General features: G+C 45.7%; 1 protein-coding gene across 3 annotated transcripts in view; it reads left to right on the plus strand.

Annotated features, from left to right (window-relative positions):
- Nucleotides 1–3359: 3359 nt before the first annotated feature.
- The window catches only part of GCLC (glutamate-cysteine ligase catalytic subunit), a 39193-nt gene continuing 19701 nt past the window's right edge, over nt 3360–22851 (plus strand). For all 3 annotated transcript variants that reach the window (XM_059076927.2, XM_059076928.2, XM_059076929.2), the window contains exons 1-3: nt 3360–3590; nt 21585–21697; nt 22533–22715. In XM_059076927.2, coding sequence (XP_058932910.1) covers nt 3441–3590; nt 21585–21697; nt 22533–22715 — 446 coding nt within the window. In that variant the 5' untranslated portion in view covers nt 3360–3440. The remainder of the gene's footprint in view (nt 3591–21584; nt 21698–22532; nt 22716–22851) is intronic.

Here is a 22851-nt window from a genome sequence, read left to right on the forward strand (position 1 = left end):
GGAAGGCTGTAGTGGAGGAAGTATCAAGAACCAAGAGTCTCACTGCAGGAGGCCGTCAGCTTCATGCAGGATGTGAAGTGCAGCAGAAAGTGCACAGGCTTTGAAATCACACTAGAGTTCAAATCCCTGCGTAGCGACTACCTGTTGCTATTACTGGATCTCAGTTGCCTCGTCCATAAAACGAGACACCAACCAGGACTGCCTCACAGATTTGCAAATCAAAGAGCGTGGCATAAAGCAGATGCGCTATAAAGAGTAAGGTACTGACACCACCCAAGAGACCAACTAGGGGATGCTCAGGCCAAACGGAGCAGTAAAGGCTGGGGTGGGTGACCGCAAGTAGCCTGAACCTCAGAGAGCCCTAGGCACAGCCCCGCTGCTCTCCTCATTCACCCTGTGCAAGGCCAGCTCCGGGTTCTCCGCGGAGCCGCTGACTGAGGGGAAACTAGGAGCGACGTGGCCACAGGGAAACATTTTTCCTCTTTGACCGGAGGCCCGAAAACCGAAGAGACTGAAATGGCTGCCACAACATCAGCAGCAGCAGCCCCGGGGGCAGGAGTGAAGGATCAGACTTCCAACCTGAACAGCCTCTCCGGCATTGACTTCTAGCTCTGAGCCAGCACAGAGTGCTGAGTCACGGCGAGGCGGCTCTGTGCGCGGGGGCAGGGCCCGCGCAGTCACGTGTCGGGGGCTGGACCACAACAACGGCTCGGCGTGCAGCGCCGGCGGCCGCGCAGCTTCCTCGCGCGACCCGCCGGCTCTCCGAGCATGCTCAGAGCGGCGCCCGCTCCCCGCCCCACGGCTCCACCGCCCGGATTTTCCGGGCGGCCCTGTGGGCGGGGCTTGCGGCCTCCTTGGATGCCCCGAGCGCAGGATGCGGTGTTCGAAGAGTTGCTGGGTTCCGGCCCCGCGAGTCTTGCTGTTTTCTGCAGAAGGACTGTCCGGGAATCTACCTTTGGTCAAGGCTGATTCTGCACGATATGCGCGCCTTCTTTTCGCTTTAGCCCCACAAGTCAAAACCCAGTCTTGGGTGCAATCTACAGAATGAAATCGAGAAGTAAACCAAAGAAAATGCAAAACACTGTCAAATAGAGGGGAATGACTTGTTAATTATAACATCTGTTGATCTGTAGTTGTTTTTTCCCCTTGTAACAGCAATTACAAGTCACCCTGGAGGTAAATTAATTTAAGTAATATACATTCTTTGTGTGTGTGTACTAAGTCTGAATCTGGTGTGTGTATTACACTCACAGCTCATTTCCATTCCAATAAATTTTCTTTGGAAATACTTGATCCGTATTTAGATTTCATAAAATTTACAGATGAAGAAGTGGATTTCACATTCCCACTCTGTTCCAAATTTACTTAGAAACTTTCCAGTAGCCAAATGGAACATCAATTTTACAATTTCTATTTTAGTGGATTAAAACAAAAGTAAAATTCACTTTCTCAAATTAGCCACATTTCAAATGGTCAGCCACATGTGGCTGATGGCTATTGTATTGAACAATGCCAGGGTATGCAGATGTGAGATGAGATTATGAGAATTTCAAAATGATCCTTTGGATGACTCACCTGGATGTGAAACAGTGACCAATACTATCCCTCCCTCCCCACCTCCACACTGCCTTGTTTCCATTTATACCAAGCACTTTTCTAGAGTTAAAGATACAAAAGGCGTGAAACATCTCTATACCAGAGGAAGTCACTACCTAGTGTGGAAATATTTTTTAAATGATTCTGTCATAATGTAGAAATAGTGACATGTACAAATGCAACCAAAAGACAGAGAGGAGTAACTGGGACTCAAAGAATGAACAGGATTGTGTCAGGTAGAGAATTCCAAGCCGAAAAAACAACAGAAAGCCAGGACCGCACAGGTCTAGTGAGGTTGGTGGGGAGGGTACAAGGAAGAGGGGGCTGTGGACAAAGTAGAATGAGGCTTGGTTTTTATCCTGGCTGTTGAAACAGGTGATTGAAACCTCATCTACTGAGCTTCAAACCCCCTCACATACCCACCCACACTCCAGACACATACACATACACCCCTGGGGACATTACAGCCAGACCTTGGGTATCCATGTCCCCAAGCCCTGAGATGGGCACAGCCAATATGAAGGGTGTGGGAGAAGAAACTTCTACGATCATGCACCCATTTGTCAGTCAGTAAGTGGTCACTAAATGTTAACTTTGTGATGTGAGGGAAGAGGGCACAGTAAGTACACACTTTCTGGTCTCAGTACACATATGATCTAGTTGCTGTCACTTTTCCCCTGATCTGTCATCTCATTGCTCTGTTGACACATTTTTTGAACAACTACTTGGGGGCGAGGTACCTCGTTCCTTCCCTTTCCCGCCAGGATAGGGCCAACCCCAGCTGTTTCTAAAACCTTCTACCCCGTGGTAAGCTCACATGAGCGTCATTTTAATCACTTGTTGAATCCTAGGTTTGGATGGGGGGGATATACTTTTGAGATGATTCCTTCTAACAATCCTTATGGAAATGTTGACAAAGCCCCTTTGGTTGCAGTGAATGGTGTCTGTGCCATCCAAAGAACATATGTCATCAAATAAATAAAGACTACACAAATACTTATAATATGTACACGTCTAAAAACCTGTAGACAAATTTTCTTGCCACACCCTGCTCTCTCACCCTGGTTGTATAAGTGTGATGCGCTTCTCTCCATAAAAAATAATATGGTGGATTCTTCATTAATTCGAATAATCAAACTTCTTCCCCAATGCAGAGTTTCTCTCTTTGGATTAGAGAAAAAGGATTTTTACTCATCGCGTTTCCTTAAAGCGAGGACGACCTCCTGGTGAGCCCCTCCCCTTGGACTCCGCCCTAACCACGCCTGCGCACGCCTACCCCGCGGCCTCTGAGTCTCTGCGGGTGCTCGGCCACGCCTCCTCGCCCGCACCGCCTCCTTTCCCCACCCCAGACCGCAGTCTATAAAATCCGGAGCGGCGGATCGCGCTAGGGAGCGGCTAGCTGTCGGGAGCACTGGGCATGCTCAGCGGCGCAGGTTTTGGTCACAAGTAGGAAGGAGGTAGTGCAGGACACCGGCAAATAGACGCGGGAGCCACCGCCGCGCCGCGGCTGTGGGGGCCGCCGCCGCCGCCTCGGAGCAGGAGCGGGGCGGGAGCCGGAACGGGCGAGGGTCCAGGCCGTCGGGCAGAGGGCCGCCCAGCCCGCCCCCCGGTCCGCCGCCTCCGTCCGCGCGGTACACCCGACCCCTGGGTCGGTCCTCCGGGTAGCGAGGAACTCGCGCGGGGGAGCCGGAGCGGACCGGACCCTCCCTCCGCCGGCTGCGGCCCGAGGGCGCCCCCTCGGGTCTGAGCCGCCGCCGCCTTCTGCGGGCAGCTGAGTGTCCGGCCCGCGCCGGGAGCCCGGAGCGGCCGCCGCCGGCCCAGAGGGCGAGGAGAGGGGGGCGACCATGGGGCTTCTGTCCCAGGGCTCGCCACTGAGCTGGGAGGAGACCCAGCGCCACGCCGACCACGTGCGGCTGCACGGAATCCTGCAGTTCCTGCACATCTACCACGCCGTCAAGGACCGGCACAAGGACGTGCTCAAGTGGGGGGACGAGGTGAGCGCCCGGCCCCCGCCGCCCCACGCCCCTTTGTTCGGCGAGGCCCCAGTGCCCTCGGTCCGCGCCCTGCGCTGCCCTGAGGGTCCCCGCCGCGCCCGCGAGGGTCCCCGCCGAGCCCGCGGACGTCCAGCGCTGTCCAGGGCCGTGCTCCGAGCCTTTGGCCGGACTTCTCTCTCCCATTCATTCATTCGGGGTTCGTTTCCATTCAGCAAGTGGGCGCTAGGAGGGCGTGAGCGTGCAAAAGTGTGACACTGGGTGCCTGAAGGAGTTTTCATGCTGGGGTGTCTGCCTGCCGCCCATCGACCCATGGTCCCGTCTCAAAATGCCATTTACGTGAAAGGGACTAAGTTGTCCTAGAAGGCTGGTTGCTGTTAGGAATCACGTCTTCAGGATTTCGCTTTTCCCCCCACCTCATCCTGGTACCTTTTAAACCTCCAGCTTCTCATCAACCACCCCCCGACCACCACTTTATAGATATAAATTAAAACAAATCATGGCTTGGTTTAATTCTAAATTGGAACTCTGAGAGCTTCAAAATTAGGATTTGTTAGAGCCTTTCCATGGCCCAGATCTAGTATATAAACTTTCCGAATCTGTGCTTCCACATGTGTGCTGCTTCGAGGTGAAATGCCTCTAGATTCTCAATATTGAACCACTGTTTATTGGAATGATTTGGAAAGCACTGCCTTCTGTTAGTTTTAAAGTCTTTTCTGCCAAAGCGTTTTATGCCTTCCTTTCCTGTTTTTAAAAATCACGTGTATATACAGTTCAAATAATCAAATGACTTCTGGAAACGTTCGTTTATATTTTTCGTGTTTTTACCGTTTGCCTTCCTTGGCTTGCCCAGGTGTAAATAATTTATCTCCTTGTCAGTGTTATCACTCTTTACCTAAGGGTCAAGGTGCTGCTACACCAGTGCCTAATCTCTCTCCTTGCAAAAAGTTAGTTTTTCTATGATTGGAAAATGCTTCCTGCCAGTTGAAGGAATTGTGCTCTTGTAAGCTAGAAAAGTATCATAACTAGTAATTCACATTTCTACCATAAGTGGTTTGCCATACTTTATTGGACAGAAGAGGGGTACAGTATGTTTGGTGATGATTCTTCAGTTTTAGACTAAAGCTGTTTTTTTTTTTTTAACAGCATCCGACATTTTATGTATTCATTTGTGTATTGTGTTTATTTTATGATCTATCCTCTGTTCCCTCTAGATTTTTTTTTCTCTCCCACACCTTCCTTTTTTTCCACTAACAGACCCATGTCCTTTGGAATGAGGAGTTTACTGTTTAACAGAAACCATGGAGTAGAAAAGTTATCTTAGATTTAAAAGATAACCTGCTGATCATTTATTATTACTTTAAATTCTGTTTCAGTCATGTCTGGTTAGAGTGTAAGATTTTCAAAAAGAATAAAATTCCTGCCTGCCAGTATTGACAGTCCTCTTGGAAATAAGCAGCGTGACCCAAGGGGAAGAATAGAGATTGTGAAGACTTCCCAGGTGGTTAAGAAAAAAGCCCCACTCTTCCTACCCCTGGAATAGCACTTCAGTGACACCTTGGTCTCCCCCAGTTTGATTCTGTCTCCTCTCCTTGACCTGTGGCATGCAGGGGCTAACTCTCCGTTGTGGTACCTCTGCATCTCTGGACAGAGAGATGTGACTTGGGCGGCGGCGGGGGGGGGTTGTCTCACACCTAAACATTTGCTGATGCTTCTGTTCCTCTAGCATCATGTAAAGGTAATCACTCTTATGTTACAGAAAATTACTTTTCAAACTGGAGATCATGATCCATTAGTGGGTTGAGAAATAAATTTAGAAGATTTTAGAAGTCTGAAATTCGTTGTTTCTTTACAGCATCTGACATTTTGACCCTTGAAAAACTAGAGTCTGAACTGCTCAGGTTTACTTATACGAGTTTTTTTGTCGGATAGTGAATACAACCTGATCCACGGTTGGCTGAATCCACAGATGCTGAATGGAAGGCCAACTATGGGACTTGAGCCTCTGCGGATTTTGGTGTCTCTGGCGGGTCCTGACACCAGCCCCTAGTGGATACCGAGGGACTACTGTGTATTATTTGTGTATTGTGTGTATTTTATGATCTCTTCTCTCCCCCTAGATTTTTTATCTCCGAGACTTTAAAAATGGAAATGGGGTAGGATGAAGAGTATTGATTTATCACACATAGTGAGAATATTATGTCAAACTTCAGTCATTTGAGAGGTGTGTGTAGGGGTGGTATATTGGGTGCATGTAAATTATTTCTTACTGTGGTTGCAGTTACGGGGTTTGAAAGTCAGAGTCCCGCATTTATCATGGCAGGCCTCCCTGATGAGATGAGCCTCTGAGAAAGAACAGAACGTTAACACTGTTAGCGTTGATCCTTGCACATAGTGGGAACTCCCTGTCACGTCTACTGAGTAAAAGTCTGCAGGCAGAATCAGCCTGCAAGTGAGCTTGTTTGTATGCAGAAGCCTAGGAAACAACCAAGAATCAGGCTGGGCCCATAAAAGTGGAGAAGGGTGTGGTGGGTGCCGTGGCCCTGGAGATGAAGGATGGCCCCACCAGACAGAAAGGGGTGTTTGGGACGTGATATGTTGGGCTGGGTCAGCGTGATACCAAAATACTGCTCTTGGTGGAAGTTTTGATGTTGCACTTACAGGACCATGGACTCAGATTAAAAAAGGAAAAAAAAGCAGCCTAAACCTATCATTGTAGATCTGGTTGGAAGGAGAGCCTGCCACTTTGGAAGTGCTTGGCGCTAGGACAGTATTTGTCTCTGGTGGTATTTATCAGGAAGAACTTGGATTTGGAGTTGCACTTGTGTTGTATTCCAAGACTTGCCAACCACCTTTGTGGTTGTGAACCTCAGTTTCCTCCTTTGGAAAATGAGAGGGTTGTTCCTCTTTGAAACTCACCTGGGATCATCTTCAGACTGCTGAGTGAAGAGAAGGCTGCCACCAGTCACTGTGGTAAAAATGGTTGTATTGTACAAGTGTGTGTCTACTGGCTTTTTGGAATTCAGAAGTATTTTCCTGTGAGAACCTTAGAAACAGGCAGATTCCCAGGTCAGCTTACAAATGCGAGTTTCGCCTTTAGTGTGGCTGGTCCCAACCCATTGATCATGCTGTTACTGTGGGTAATCGAAGTTCTAACTCCCAGGTACTGGGAAGGTACTTCATGCTGCCCCAGATGGGGGTGAGGGGGAGGTGAGATGGGTGTTCCTGGGGGCCCTGATGCCTGCTAAGTGTTCTTTTATTCAAGAAAGTAAGCACTTCTCTCTTCACAGCCCGCACACAACTTTTTAGGTACAGATTTTGTTTGTAAGTTGGAGTATGCACATTAAAAGACAAACCTAGGAAGTTTATAAACACTGCAAATGTGGCAATAAATACGACTCTTGAATGCTTCCTAATATCCCTCTAGTGTCAGCTACCTGCCAGCCTCTTCAGCTACTTAGTGGCAGAGGCATTATCAGAATTGAAATCTGCCTGACTCCATGTCCATTTCTTAAATACATTACACCAGGTTTTGGAATATTTACAATGTATGAGATTTCATCAAATCTCTTTTTACAGAGTTCAAGCTCTCCAGGTTACAGAGGTGTCAGAAAAACATTTTAAAGGAAACATTTTTTCTGATTTTTCTTTTCTTTTTTGCCTTTCAAAGGCAAGAAGGTCAATTGTGCTCTAATTAGCAGGTAAATCCATGAGAACTTTGAGAGAAATATACATCTTTAATATTTATGAGTGCGTTATTATCATGTGTAAAACCAATAAGAACTGACTTGAGATTACCTATGTAGGTTAAGAATGCTTACATGACTAATTAGAAAATGCATAGCTTGTTAATCAGTAAGCTTATGATCCTATAGCAGAAATAACACCCTGAGCTATAAATCTAGAATGGACAAAAGCATAGTCATTTGAGTCTAATTCAAGGTTCTGTGTAGCTTTGGACGAAGTGTTTATCTCAGTTTTGTCATCTGTAAAATGGGGAGAGTAATACCTTCCTGATAGAGTTAGTAAGATTAAATGAGATAATGTTATTGGAATGGTTTACAAGTGCCTAGGCTTTTAAGTAAGACTCATAAATGTTCACTTGGAAATGTTTAAATACCCAGGATATCTCATTTAAAATATATCATTTAAATAGCCTTGGTTATTGGGGAATGAGGCATTCCATGTTTGCCGGTTTTTAACTGAAATTTGCCCATTCAAGTATAATTGTATTCCATTAGCTTAGTAATTGTTTATGGTATTTCTAAACTGCATTTCAGAATCTAAATTGTGTTTTTAAAATGCATTATTTGACATTGACTTCTTAGAATAAGGTATTGAGCACAAATTACTCTGAGAATTCATGAAGATTCTGTAGGTCATTGTGTGCTCTCTGCACACAAAGCACAGTTGCTGCATCTTTCTGTCTTTTGCTGTCACTGTGGACATCAGTTTATCACCATTTACTGATGTGTCTAAAGCACAGTGGTGAAATCCAGGAAAAAGAGTGAAATATGCTTAGAGCTTTCTGGTGATTTTTTTTTTTTTCAAAATTACCTTTTATAACCAAGAGGTTCATTTTTGAAGGTCAGGGAACCAGATAACTGACTGTGTGTACAGTTGAGCTTTAAGTCACATGGATTCGAGCTGCACTTGTCCACTTATACATGGATGTTTTTTCAATAAATAACGTACTAGAGTACCACATGATCCAGACCATAAAATGTATATGCAGATATTTGGCTGTGGAGAGAGTCAGCATCCCTAACCCCCTCATTGTTCAAGGGTCAACTGTGTATTAGTAATTGAGGCTAAGAATTTAAGCTTGGCTTAAATGTGAGCTTGACTATCACTTCTGATGTCCATCTCAGTTTGGGATATTTTTCCCCCTGTTCATTTCGTGTTATATAGTTTTATGTGGGCTTTCCTTTTAAACCAATTTCATTGAATTATAATTTACATACAGTAATACGCACCCATTTTAAACATAGAGCTCAATGACTTCTAGCAGTGTATACAACCAGATATCTGCAACCACAGTGAAAATTTAAAAATAGGAAACATCTGTGTATATATAACACTTCCATCACCCTCCAGATGTTCCCTTGTGCCCTTTGCAGATGTGTGAGACACACAGCACCCCAGGTGATTCTGATGCTTCAGACACCATCTTTGGGAAGCTGCCCTGGAGAATTAGGGTCGTTATTTATATGAAGAGAAGGGAAAGCATTCCAGGCAAGTGAACAGTGTAATAAAGGCAGAAAGGTGATAAATAGCATTGGTGTGTGAGCGTTCTGTGCCTGGTGGTGTTGTCAGTGCGGTGAACAGGTAGGATTAGTTTGTAGAGGTCATTGGATACGTAGAGGTTTTGATGTACTTTAAATATGGCGAAAACGCAATGGGAGGAAAATGTTTATTCCTTCTGCAGACCTGGCTCCCCTAGAACATGTTTCTGGACTCCTGAACAAGTTACTGTGACCCCACCACATCACTGTTGAATTCCTCTTTGTGAAGAGGAATGTCCAGGATATCGCTTCTAAAGGTACCACTTCTAGGAATGTCTAGTAGTGTGTTAGCAAACGTACTAACTAGAACTCTGTAGCTTCATTTTGAAGGAGAAATCTAGGTAATGTTCAGTGTAAGGCCCCGTATCTTGAGAAAAGATGTCAGAATATTATCTGAGCCTCAACATAGAATTTGTGTTTCTGTCTAGGAAATCTTTCATTATCTAAGGTTTTCTCCTGTATTTTCCTCTAGAAGTTTTATGGTCTTAGGTTTACATTTAGGTCTATGATCCTTTTGGAGTTAACTTTTGTATATGACGCAGGGTATGGATTTTGGGGTTTGGTTGCTTTTGCACAGTGCCCCAGCACCACTTGTTGAAAAGACTCTCCTTTCTCCACTGCTGAAGGCCGTTGCGCATTTGTCTAATATCAGTTGTCTGTGGTTTCATTTCTGGACTCTTTGTACTGTTCTATTGCTCTATTTGTCTGTCCTTATGCCAATACCACACTTTTTATTGCTATAATTTATAATAAATTGTGAGATCAGGTAGTCTTACCTCTCCAACTTTGCTCTTTTTCAACTCATTTTGACTCTTTTAGGTCCTTGAATTTACACATGAATTTTAGAACATCTTGGCAGTTTCTACCCAAAACAAACCCTACTGGGATGTTGACTGTGGTTGTGTTGAATCCGTAGATTGTTTGGGGAGAATTGACATCTTAACAATGATGCTTCCAGCCCATGAACAAGTATATATCTCTACTCTCTCTCATCAGTGTTTTGTAGTTTTCAGTGGACAAGTCTTTCATGTCTTTTGTCAGATGTATCACTGAGTGTTTCGTATTTTTTTATTGTAAATGGTATTACTCTTTAAGTTATAATTTCTGATTGTTGTTGCTAATATATTAAAATAAAATTGATTTTGTGTATTTATCTTGTATCCTGCAACCTTACTATACTGTTTTTGAACATAGGGAATACAGTTCTAGTAACTTTTAATATCTTTGCTAATTCTATCATTTTTATCATTTAAAGTCAGGTTCAATTGACTTTTTCTGTACATTTTGAGTAGGTTTCTCTGCTTTGCATGCCTGGTAGTCTTTGATTGGATGCCAGACATTGTGAATTTTACCTCGTTGGGTGCTTGATATTTGCATTTTCCTAAGCATATTCTTAAGCTTTGTCCTGGAATAAGGTTATTTGGAGTTGGTTTGATCCTTTCAGGTCTTGCTTTTACAATTTATTCAGCAGGTCCGGAAGAGTGTCAGTTTAGGGCTAATTATTCTCTTCTGCCGAGGCAAGGCCTTCAGGGGTACCTTCCTCAGTGCTCTGAACTAGGAGTTACTCCATTCTGGCTGGGGGGAAGGCACCCTGTCCCAGCTTTGGGTCCTCACCTCTCATGTGTGGGTCGATTTATTACCGAGTCCTTAAGGGGGGACCCTCTGCAGATCTCCGGAATTGTCTGTGCAGCTCTTTTCTCTTTGGTACTTGGTCCTATGACCTCTAAATTACTTGGTTTCCTCAGATATTCAGCTCTATCTCTTCAATTCACAAAGTCCTTCCCCCCACCAAACCCCCACTCCCACCCTGGGCTCTGCTTCATCTCCCTGCCCATGATCTCGTGCCTCTGGCCAGGCAGGAAGCTGGGGCATTTGTAGGGCTCACTCACTTTAAAATTGTCCCTCCTATCACAGGGATCTCTGCCCTTTGTTATCTGATGCCCAGTGTCTTGAAAATTCTTTTATATATTTTCTCTCTTTCTCTTTTTTTTTTGGGGGGGGGGTGAAATTGATCACTGTTACTCTATCTTGATCAGAAGTGGAAGTCTTTCTACCTTTTCTTTGAGCTCTGCTGTCCTTTGTCTATAAACTTTGTCCAAAGGCTAGCTACCCTCATGGTTATATCTCCAGCAACCTAGATATAGCCAAGTTTTTAAAGTCAGAATTTTCTTTGCCTTTATGCTGTAGTGTTCATCACTTAGTACCACTGTTATCATCCTATGACTGGATATTTGGTGAAAACACAATTATTTTGAAGTTTGCATACATGTTTAGAATGGACTAACTTGAAGATGAGAGTGCAGTCCCAAGTCTTCCTCCAAACAGTTGTGTGATCTTAGATACAGAACTTAAATTCTTTGGACCACAATTTCCTCATCTGCAAGAGTAATCAAAAAATTCTATCATTTGGTTTTGAATTGCATGCTTTTATATGTATGTATAATTTCTAATTGTATCTTTTAACAATCTGTTTCAGAATGTTTTAAATGCCACACAACTTAACAAAAACCAGGAAGCGTGTACAAGAGATAGTAGAATCCGTTTCCTTATCCTGTCATCTTTTGGGTTTTAGGATTTTTCAAAGAGAACGTACTTTACTGGCTACTGAAAAAGTAATCTAATTACAAACCCATAGATATTAGGTTTCTAAAACCTTTTCCTTAACTTCCTAAGTAAACCTGTTTGAACCCCATAATGTTTCTGTTAAAAAAAAAAAAGCAAGCAAGATATTATCTCAGACTGTTTCCTTCAGAAAAACTGAGACTTAAGCTTCACTTACATGTGGCAAACACTAAAGGCTTTATTTCCATGATAGATGACTTTTAAGTATTTATTGAGTGACTCCTGTTTATCAAGGACTTCCTGTGGTAGGTCATGGGGTTGAAGAGAGAAACCAAGAAAAGGGAGAAGCTCCCTGCCCTTGAAGAACTCCAGTGGCATGGCAGGATCGGGGGGACAGGCTGGAGGGAGGAGGGGAGGAGTTTGCTCTCTGCCTGGAGATCCTGGGAGTCTTAGAGATGGGGGGGCGGAGTGGGGGACCTTCTGGGAGGATCTCAAAGGGAGACAGAGAGCGCAAGGAGGGAAGCGTGCGTGCAGACATGCGACTGTGAGGTGCCTGAAGTTGAGGATCACTGCCGTGGCGTGGGACCAGAGCAGGGCAAGGGGAGTGGGTAGAGGCTGAGGCTGTTGAAGGTCCTTTGTGGGTTTTTTTGTTCTGTTTTTGTTTTTGTAATTAATTTTTTTATATTGGACTATAGTTGATTTACAATGTTATGTTTTAGATGTACGACAAATTGATTCAGTTATACATATACATATATCTTTTCTTTTTTGAATTTTATTTTTTTTTTATACAACAGGTTCTTATTAGTTATCCGTTTTATACATATTAGTGTATATATGTCAAGGTCCTTTGTAATGGACCACGCCAGGAGACGTGGTATTGTCAGTCCAGGAATCGTACAGGGAGACTAATCCTGGGTCCCTTTGGCGGTGGTGGGGAAAACGGGCTGGGAGGATAATTAGAGGCTGGGAGCTCCCACGGCAGAGGTCACCTCGATGCTGAAGGAGGGGAGAGAGTGTAGCCTGTGGGGATAGTTCCTGGGGAACTGCTTGGATCTTCTGGTTTGGGACCTCCTATGTGAAGGAGCCTGGTGCTCATACAGTGGAGATGCCGGGTAGACAGTGCAGAGGGAGCTGGAGCAACATTTGAGCTGGCTGTGTGTGCAGCAGGGCAGCCACGGGCCTACAGATGGGGTTAAAGCCAAGGAGGAGAGCGAGATGACTAACCCAGAGAGGAAGCATGGCCATCACCTCCGACCCCTAGGAGGACCTGGACGTGTGTGGGATCTGGAGAAGGACCAGTGGGGGCAGTAGGACTGCCCTGGGGGCAGGAAGGATGGCAGGCTTTTGAGAGGGGTGCAAGGATGGGACCGGAAGTGAAGCCAGATTTGACCGGTTAGGGGACTGGAGGCTTTGGCAGCGACCTATCTCGAACATACTGAGAACTTGGGAAAAGAGCAAAAATTGGTTTCCAGCCAAAATAAATGGCTCAAAGCCCATGCATGTTTTCACAGCTTGTAGGGTCCTTGAAATCTTGGTTATGATTTTCAGAAAGAAGCAGAATTGAATTGGGAAAGCATATGCATTTTGGTTACTTAGTAGCCACGGGGATTGTATATTGAAACTGATCATAAAGGATTGAGTAATTTAGAATGATGACCCTGAATCTCCTCCACTTAAAGGCTGGGTTTCTCAGACATTGTTTCAGAAGTTGAGGAAACACAAATAAGCGTCAGACTTCTAGCCAAAAGAGTACATCTCTTATAGGTATCCAGAAAACTTGGTTATCTAGGTTGGTGTGTTTTTGCAGCATTCACATGGCCACGGCTCTACTCTGTCGGACTCTGTCTGGAGAGCTTTCTGTGTTCTTAGATGTTTGTGTCTGTTATGGTCAGGATTTAGTAATTAAACTTATTTCCACAACAATATTACAAAAGAACCCCCAAACCAGATGTTCCTAATTACATAAACGTTCACACAAACCCACTCTCTTGTCTCCCATCCCCCAGACCCTTTTTTCAGTCCTTTGGATTTAGTTAACACCTTCCTTTTTTTGAACTGGATGCTGGTTTAGCAGAGTTAAAACAAACCCTGAAGGCGAGAGCCTCCGTGAAACTTTACATTTTTTTTAATTTAAAAAGTTTTTTGGGGCTTCCCTGGTGGCGCAGTGGTTGAGAGTCCGCCTGCCGATGCAGGGGACACAGGTTCATGCCCCGGTCCGGGAAGATCCCACATGCTGTGGAGTGGCTAGGCCCGTGAGCCATGGCCGCTGAGCCTGCGCGTCCGGAGCCTGTGCTCCACAAATGGAGAGGCCACAACAGTGAGAGGCCCGCGTACAGGAAAAAAAAAAAAAAAAGTTTTTTGCTTGAAAGGATACGCTGAGCACTGTAAGCCTCAGAGCAACGTCAAAGAGGTTATTTGGGAGTGCTTCCCTCATTTCCCGCTAAAGCGTTCACGTATTTACACAAGTCGAGCACTTAGAAGGCATATCGTCCAACACACCATGAGGCAGCAGCCCTGCCTGTGGTCCTCCCTCCATGGCTGTGTGAGTGGTATCCAGGGCTCAGGAGCTGCCGGCCCCAAAACACAGACAGCGCGAACTAGGAAGCAAGCAAAAGCCCTCTCAGTACAGAGTGCGTGCACTTCACTCCTGGAAGCCTGTCTCAAGCCCTCACCCGGAGATTGCTCACTTTATACACAGTTCCTTCAAGCTGGTCATTTCCTTCCTCAGTTCTCTCAGTTCAGGACGAACTACAAAAAATCAGTCGAGGCAGCAATCAGAGACCAAGTCGGAGAGCAGCTTGGCAAAGCAGATCTAGACACGGCCGCCGGTGCCTCCCAGGGCCTTGCTCTGTTAAAGAAATGAAATTGCCCCGAGTCTGAAGCCTTGATAAAAAAGTAGAAGTATGTTTAGTATCTTCTTATTGTAGCAGAAGAGGACGTAATCAATTTTAGAAAGATTTCCACTGATGTATGCATACAATTTAAGAGATCGTGTGCTTAGAAGGGGTGAGTTTAGGTAGCAAGACAATGCATTTGAAAAGAATTCCCTTCCTGGCAATGCAGTGTGTGTAATGTCTTATCTTTGAGAGGGAAAGAAAAATGGATGGTTTTATACCACAAGAACTTCTGGGAGAGTTTAATGACAGACATAGTAGTTTAGAGTTGGAAGGGACACTTTGTTAGATTAGGACATGTTCCAAATGTCCGTAATTGTAATATTTGTGAGGAGAGAGGGGAAATTAAGACTGCTCTGGCCTGGGTAACCACTTACACAACTCCACAAGGCACTAGTGTGGGGGGCAATCCTGGGCGTGGGACAAGACAAGTCCTAGTGTTGGGGGTTAGCCAAGGTTGCTCTGAAGAGGTAGCACTTGACTAGAGCCCATCAGGAGCCAGCTACTTGAGGGGCTGCGGTCAGAGCTTTCCAAGCAGAGAACAGCGGTGCTGTCCAGGCCCTGGAGTGGTTGGCTGACCAAGAAGCAGAAGGAAAGCCTGTGTGGGTGCAGCCTGGGGGGTGGGTCTGGAGTGGGGGGGCGGCACACGTGGTGAGGGTGGTAAGATGTGCTGAGTGTGAGCCATTTGAAAGTGTCCGGGAGGGGGGTGACTTGACCTGTGCCCGCTGTCGCAGAGCTGGCGGTGTTCTGCACAAAGTCTTTCCTTTTACTGAGACCGCGAGTACCTGAAACGCTGTGCGAAACAGTATTTGGATGAAATAGTACTTCCTTTCCCATGAATGACATATTCTGGTATTTATTCTACTCATTTCAGCGTTTTTTTGGTAATGTTGATTACAGGCCACCATGGACCCGTAAGAACACTTAAAAGACACTGTTCTGCCTCAATACGTGTGTCCCTGCCCGAGAGCTAGAAAATAATCACTAACACGTGAGGATATGTGTACTCAGCTACCACTTTAGGCACTTGACACGAATTATTTTGTGTGCTCCTCCCCAGTGGCCCCTGAGGTAGGCGTTATCCTCATTTTATAAAAGAAAAAATTATACACAGATGTTACTAAGATTCAAACAAGGCTCCAACCCTAGGCGAGGCTGGAGGTGGAAGGGAAAGGAGTAGAGTGTGGGGTGGGGTAACAAGGGGGGCGGGCTGCTTTGATAAAGGTCTCAAGCAACAAGTGCAAGCTTCGGTGTTTTTGGCTACCAGATGACCAGTGGTTCCATCCTAGTGAAATGCCAGCTGCACTTTCAGATCTGAAAAGTTGAAGATGTGTGGTCAGTTTCTCAGTCCGCAGGGCAGATGCTAACAGGTTTAGCGATGCGGCTGCGGCCTTTCCAGCTAACCTTCTACTGGCAGCCTAGCCCTGTGAAAGGGTGGACACGGATGAGCCTCTGTGGGGATGAGGCTGACCTCACTTGATAGCTACGCTGCCAGGCGAACCTTGTCCTGGGCAGCACGTAGTGGTCCAGCATCAGAGCCCCGAGTCAGGAGCTCTGATTTATCTGTTTGAGATTGTAATCCTTTCCCGTGAATTTCAGGTATGGCAGGAAGGGGTTTGTATTAGCAAGTCTGCATCCTGCAGACCCTGTCTTCAGCAGATCAGAACTGCTCTCTTGGTGGGACCTGCCTCAGCATCCAGGCACCATCAGATGCAGTTATGAAGGAGACCCTCACTGTGGTGGAATGGCATTGGACTTGGAGTTCTGGAATCGCTGTCACCTGCCCCTGGGGGCCCAAGGGCCCCTCTGAGCACAGCAGTGATTTAGGAGTTGCACCTCCTGTTTCGGCACTGGCTCTAGGTCTCTTTAGAAAGCATCACCCTCCCTTTGTTGGGTGGGTTAATCTATCACCAGTTCCTAAGAACTAAAGCCCTGAATTTCTCATCTCTCGATGGTGGTCCCTGAATTTGGGCCAACTTCATCTCTAAACACACTTACAGGGACCTAGCTTGCTTTGTCAGTCACCTGCTCCAGGAGTGCCTGGGGCCCTGAGCCAGCCCTGCTGAAGCCCTGAGTTCTCCTTTACCTCGTGGGAGTCCTTCAGGGGCCCTGACCTCTCACTCCCTCACCGCCCCCTCCCCACCTAAGCGCTGCAGAGCAGTTGGTCCAAGACACCCTCTCTTGTCAGCCACGTGGTGACCAGGACCCTGTTCTCAGGAAAGAAGCGAAGAATTCACTTGTCCTCAGAACCCAGAAGCTATAGTACTAACCTGCAGATGTTTTGAGGTAAATAAGAACTATTTATATTTACAATATTATTTCTTTAGGAGAACGTGTCTTCTGGCTTAGGTTTCTAAGTTGCAGAGTGCCCGTGTTGGTGGCCACAGCAAACATCCCCTTTGGTAACTTCACATGATGTGCTCTCCTATGTGAGGTTAATTTGTGGGAACAGACTGGTTGGGTTCTACTTTGCTTCAGATATAAGGTAGGAGTGACTTAGCCTGCTCTTTGTAACCATCAAAAAATGAAAACTGACACACGCCTGAAGTGTAGTGTCATGGTTTTAAAAAATCAGCCAGTGTCAATTCAGAGGCCCAGAAAGTAAATGTCTCACACCATCCGTAGGACACGAAAGAGCAGATCGGCATGCAGGGCTTTCCTTTGCACCAGCAGCAATGCATCAGTAAGTGTGTCCAGATATAATTCCAAGAGGTGGTTTCTCTCGGGTTTAAGTCCAGTGCTGTCCAGTACAACTTCCTGCAGTAATCGAATTGTTTGCAATATCCAGTTAGGGACCTGGGAACTGAAATTTTTATTTTACTTTAATTTTATTTTATTTTTTATAAATTTATTTATTTTATTTTATTTTTGGCTGCATTGGGTCTTCGTTGCTGTTTTCTCTAGTTGCAGCGAGCCGGGGGCTACTCTTCATCGCGGTGCCCAGGCTTCTTATTGGGTGGCTTCTCTTGTTGCGGAGTACGGGCTCTAGGTGTGTGGGTTCAGTAGATGTGGCATATGGGCTCAGTAGTTGTGGCTCACGGGCTCTAGAGTGCAGGCTCAGTAGTTGTGGCACACAGGCTTAGTTGCTCCACAGCATGTGGGATCTTCCTGGACCAAGGCTCCAACCCATGTCCCCTGCATTGGCAGGCGGATTCTTAACCACTGCAACGCCAGGGAAACCCTACTTTAATTTTAAATCTAAAAAGGTCACACCTGCCTAGTGTCTACCATAAAGGAGAGGGTGTTGTTTTTTCCTTTCCTTTATTGAAAGGTGTCATTGTCCCCTTTATGAGATTCATCACAATTTTCCCTGCTCTCTCCTGAATCTTAAAATTTTTCACTGAGGCTTCATATTGCTAATCTTGGCATGTGAAGAATTTGTTTTGGTAATGATCCAAGGAAGTTACTTTACGTAATCGTATAGGAAATTCATCATTTTACGCAGTGTTAAAATTGAGATTAATGTATTATGCATAAAGAAGCTCCTGCCCTGTTAGCTGAAGTCCTGGTCTAGGACACCGGAGGAAGACCAGGCCAGGGCAAGGCCACGTTTATTTTGTGTAAGCTTCCCTGGCGTGCACCCTGTGTTATTCTGTGGTATGAAATGGCATTTCATAGTGGGGGAAAAGTCAGAATATAGCAGATATTATAAGAATTTGATGTAACTTTATTTTTGGCCTGTGTGTTTCTTTTGAAGTATAGTTGATTTACAATGTTGTGTTTCAGGTGTACAACAAAGTGGTTCAGTTATACGTACATATATATATACACATACATATATATGTATATACATATTTATATTCTTTTTCAGATTCTTTTCCCTTATGGGTTATCACAAAATATTGAGTCTAGTTCCCTGATGTAACTTTAGAGTAAACTACTAAAACATTTCCTTTTGGGGAAAATAGAGCAGTTTAAAATAACATTTCAACAGTTACAGTCTAAAATGTCACCGTATACAAAGGGTTCCTGGACCTGTGGTGGTCACCTCAAGTTCACCCACTGTTTCAGGCACAGCTGCTCTTCTGGTCTTGCCACGCAGGTCTTCCCTATTTCACTACAAGTGATTTTGAAACCAAATAACATTGCCATTGGTTCTAGCACCCCTTTGGGTGCTCCAGGCGTGAGTATCTTGCTAGATACAGAAATGGGTGCCATCCAACTGGATGGTTGAAAGTGCTCAAAAATATTTGGTCGTTAGTATTTTGCTGTGTGAGGAAACCATCTTCTGAGCAGAAGGCACAGTCACTAGCTTTAAAACAGTTTACAGTCTAGAGACGGGACTACTGTGACATGGTCTCCAGGGGTTGGCCCAGTTTACCTGCATCTCTGGGCAGCCATCCAGGTGATTACGCTGCAGTCAGGGTGGTGGTCAGGGGAAGCACAGGGGTCAGGGGTGGGAGCTGTATTTATGACGACCCTCTCCTTTGCCTGGCCACCCCCCCAGGAAACCTTCTGATACCCCAGGCGGGACCAGACCCTCCTGTTACACGTGCCCCAGACCATTTAGCTCCCTTGAGTTACTGGCTGTCATTTCAGCCACCTGTGAGCTTGACAGCAGGAGCCACATCCACCTGGCTCTGTGCAGTGCTCCCAGCACCTGCCAACCACAGGACTTTGGGTGAAAGGACAAAGGGTGTGGAGGCAGCAGGACGCTGTGTTTCAGCACTGATGTGTCATCAGCTAGTTCGAGCCTTATCACAAGATGGCTGCGGGCTTGTTCAGGAGTCGGTGTAAGGAGAAAACCAGGTCTCTTAGATGCAATGGGTGGTTCCAGCCAAAGTCAAGACTGCTTACTGCTTGGGCCGCTGGAATGGAGGAGCTGGCCCTGAATCCTGAATTGTGAATTTCTTTAGGGTGGCTGCGGACCCCACCCTGCAGCCCAGTCCTACTGGGCTGAGTTTCCCCGCACCTTCCCCTTCCTCAGCCTGACCACCTGTATGCAACCCTTTCCCCAGGGTGTAAGGAGGCCGGAGTCTTCATCCCAGTGCCTGGGAAGCAATGTAGGACCTCACTGTCCCCCGGGGATGCAGTGATGGGTTCCCTCTCCCCAGAGGTCAGACGCATGATAGGTTAAATTCTTTAGAGAGGTGGCCCAGGGACCTTTGTATAACATTGTTTCAAAGGAATTTGAAAATTCCTTTCTTCTAATGTACACAAATTGACAGAGGAACTTTCTCAAAGTACAGTCTCCCTCAGTAGGGAACTGCCTGTAGCTGCTTCTGACTCTTACAGAGCTAGATTGTTTCCAGATTAAGTGCTGTTTTCACCTCAGCGCTGATGAATTGAACTCATCAGTAAGACAACTCTCTCGGTCTATTCAGGCTGCTGTAACAAATACCACAGACTGGGTGGCTTAAACAGCAAACATTTACTTCTCACAGTTCTGGAGGTTGGAAAGTCCATGGTCAGAGGTGCTTGTAGATTTGGTTTCCAGGTGAGGACCCTCTTCCTGGCTTACAAAAGACTGCCTTCTCGCTGTGTTCTCACACAGTGGAGAGAAATCATCTTTCTCATCTCTTCTTATAAGGGCACAAATCCCGTCACAAGGGCCCCACTCTCCTGACCTAATTACCCACCCCCCCACCTACCACCCACCGCCGCAAGCCTCACTTCTAAATACCATGACATTGGGGGTTAAGGGCTTCAACATAAGAATGGTGTGGGGGGGCATTAACATTCAGTCCATAACGACAACTAATAAAAATTCATCGAAAGTTTATTTTTATTGTCATTTAAACCTGCCAGGCTATTTCCCTATGGTTACTAACATTTTCCCCCCTTTTATATTTCCTAGCTGAAGGGCAAACTAGTCTCTTGAATGGTACTATTTCTGTGATAGGGAGGGCTGACTCAGATGCCTTACACCAGGACAGTGGGTCTGCAGACCAGAGCCCCCCTCAAAGGGGGACTGCCCAGCCCCAGCCTCTCTGGACCCGGCCTCCTGCTGGGCTTCCGGGCTTTGGTTTGTTTTTAAGGCTGGGGTCTGAATTTACATGTGAAATGCCAGGTAGATAAGGTAGATAGTGGATGTATTGTTGCTTGTCTCTTTTATGATAAGCCAAACAAAGTACTTTCTGGGCATTGGTCTGCCACGTGCCACAAGTTTGCCATCTCTTCTCTGTCTTGGGGTCTTGTGCAAAGGCTGCTCTCAAGTGTTTGCCTGAATGGTCCAGCTCCAATCTTTTCACTTACCTATGGATGATGTGTGTCTTATTTTAACCATAAATAGTGAGTCACAATCTTCACTATTAATACCAACTATCATGACTTACAGCACGCGATTTCAGGGAAAACAAATGCAGGTTCTATTTGTACTCTGCCCAGAAAAGTCTTACTTTGGTATTTCATTCTTGATTTTTTATCAGAATTCCATCAGGTACTGTTATGAATGTACTAGTGCACCTTGCATTGTAAATTCTATGAGTTCAGAGTGGGGAAGTGGTCTTAAATTATTCCTGAAAAACCAAAACAAAATTGCCGAAACTCCGAAGCTAATACCTCTATATTGGTGGAGTTTTTGTTTGTTTGTTTGTTTGTTTTTGAGGTACACGGGCCTCTCACTGTTGTGGCCTCTCCCATTGCGGAGCACAGGCTCCGGATGCGCAGGCTCAGCGGCCATGGCTCACGGGCCCAGCCACTCCGCGGCATGTGGGATCTTCCCCGGGGCAGGGCACGAACCCATGTCCCTGGCATCAGCAGGCGGACTCTCAACCACTGCGCCAACAGGGAAGCCCTACATTGGTGTATTTGATTTTGATTTAACTGTCCATTAGTGGGTCTCATAGTGGGATGATTAAATAACCTACCAGTGAGGAAGGATAATCTACCTTGATTAGAACACGCAGGTAACCCCTTTCATAAACTTACAGTAAGCCCACTGAGGAAATACGTTGTAAAATGCGACTACTACTTGCAACTGCAATTTACAGAATCCTGGCTTTGAAATACTTCTTTCTCGAAGTACAGTTTGTCAAAATGGGCATCTTGACCTTTCTATCAGGTATTAAGTAGAACGGGGGAACACGGAATCACGTAAGAGCCCTTTTCCTCCCACAAGGCCACTGTTGGCCATTCTCTCCAGATTTTCACATTATGCAAACCTCACTCACTAAGCACCATTGTGTAAGCAGATGTGACTCCTCAGGACACTGTCATCCCTTTCAGCCTTCACGTTTCCCTACTTTTCCTAAAAGTCGCATCAAGCACGAGTCTGGAGGAATGTTCATCTTTCTCTCCTTTATTTTCAATAGGTGGAATACATGTTGGTATCTTTTGATCATGAAAATAAGAAAGCCCAACTGGTATTGTCTGGAGAGGAACTTCTTGAAACTCTGCAAGAAAAGGGGGAAAGGACAAACCCAAAGTAAGCTGATGTGCTGAAGGCTTCTTTGAGAGTTTCTGAAACTGTTAGAACCACTGGAATATCATCTTTCCTCCCACGTACAGGAGACAGGAGAGCACAGCAGTTTAGGGCTCTGGCTCTGGTTCCCAGTTGCCTGGGTTCAAATCCTGCTTCCTCTGCTTAATAGCTGGGTACCCTTAGGCAAGGTACTTAACTTTTCTGTGCCTCAGTTTCCTCAACTGTAAATCAGGGATAATAATATTACCTACCTCTTAGGGTGTAGACATTCTAAATACGTTAGTAAGCACTTAGAAGAGTAAACTCAATATAAAGTTTGTTTACTATTTAAATATTTTTTTAAAATATTGGCAGTTACCAAGATCACAAACCGTGGTGTCAGAGAAAACTTGCAGATGGGTTTTGCTTAGCTGGCAGGATGTTTTTTAAATATTTCTTTATTTCAGTAGACAGAGGTGAAGGGTGCATGTACCTCCAGTTCATTTCTCTACCCACTAAATTTTGGGAGGCTGGGTTTGCATTTGGAACCCAGTCTTAAACTGAAGGAGGCCTTAAATCCCCACGTCCTTCCCCACAGAGTGGACAGGCTTGCTTGCCTTGGACAGTGCATGCCCTGTGTGTGTCTCAGTTATTTATAAATATTTTAGACCCAGCACTTGTAACCCTTATGTAGTTGAAAAGCAGTGGAAGATTAACAGCCACTGGGAGTTTTAAAGAGTTCTTGGCTTCTTGTATACCCACTGGTTTCTAAATTTTTGGAGGCAACTTTTTCAAAACTAAAAATGGAGCAGACTGCAGCAGAAGAATAAGATGGACTGAAACCTTTTCTCCTCTGTAGCCACCCTACCCTTTGGAGACCAGAGTATGGGAGCTACATGATCGAGGGGACACCTGGCCAGCCGTACGGAGGGACCATGTCTGAGTTCAACACAGTCGAGGACAACATGAGGAAGCGCCGCAAGGAAGCAACATCTCTACTGGGGGAAAACCAGGCCCTCTGCACAATCACTTCGTTTCCCAGGTTAGTCCCTGTGTCAGCGTGCATGGCCGGCGTTTCAGAGCATCCGGGTATCAAGAGAGCAGATCACAACCCAGCCCTTGACCCCACAGCTCTCATGCTTTGCAGACAGTTCATCCTTATCACACCGTGTCTGGTA

The sequence above is a fragment of the Kogia breviceps genome, chromosome 10 (assembly GCF_026419965.1).
Source record: "Kogia breviceps isolate mKogBre1 chromosome 10, mKogBre1 haplotype 1, whole genome shotgun sequence".
Lineage (NCBI taxonomy): Eukaryota > Metazoa > Chordata > Mammalia > Artiodactyla > Physeteridae > Kogia > Kogia breviceps.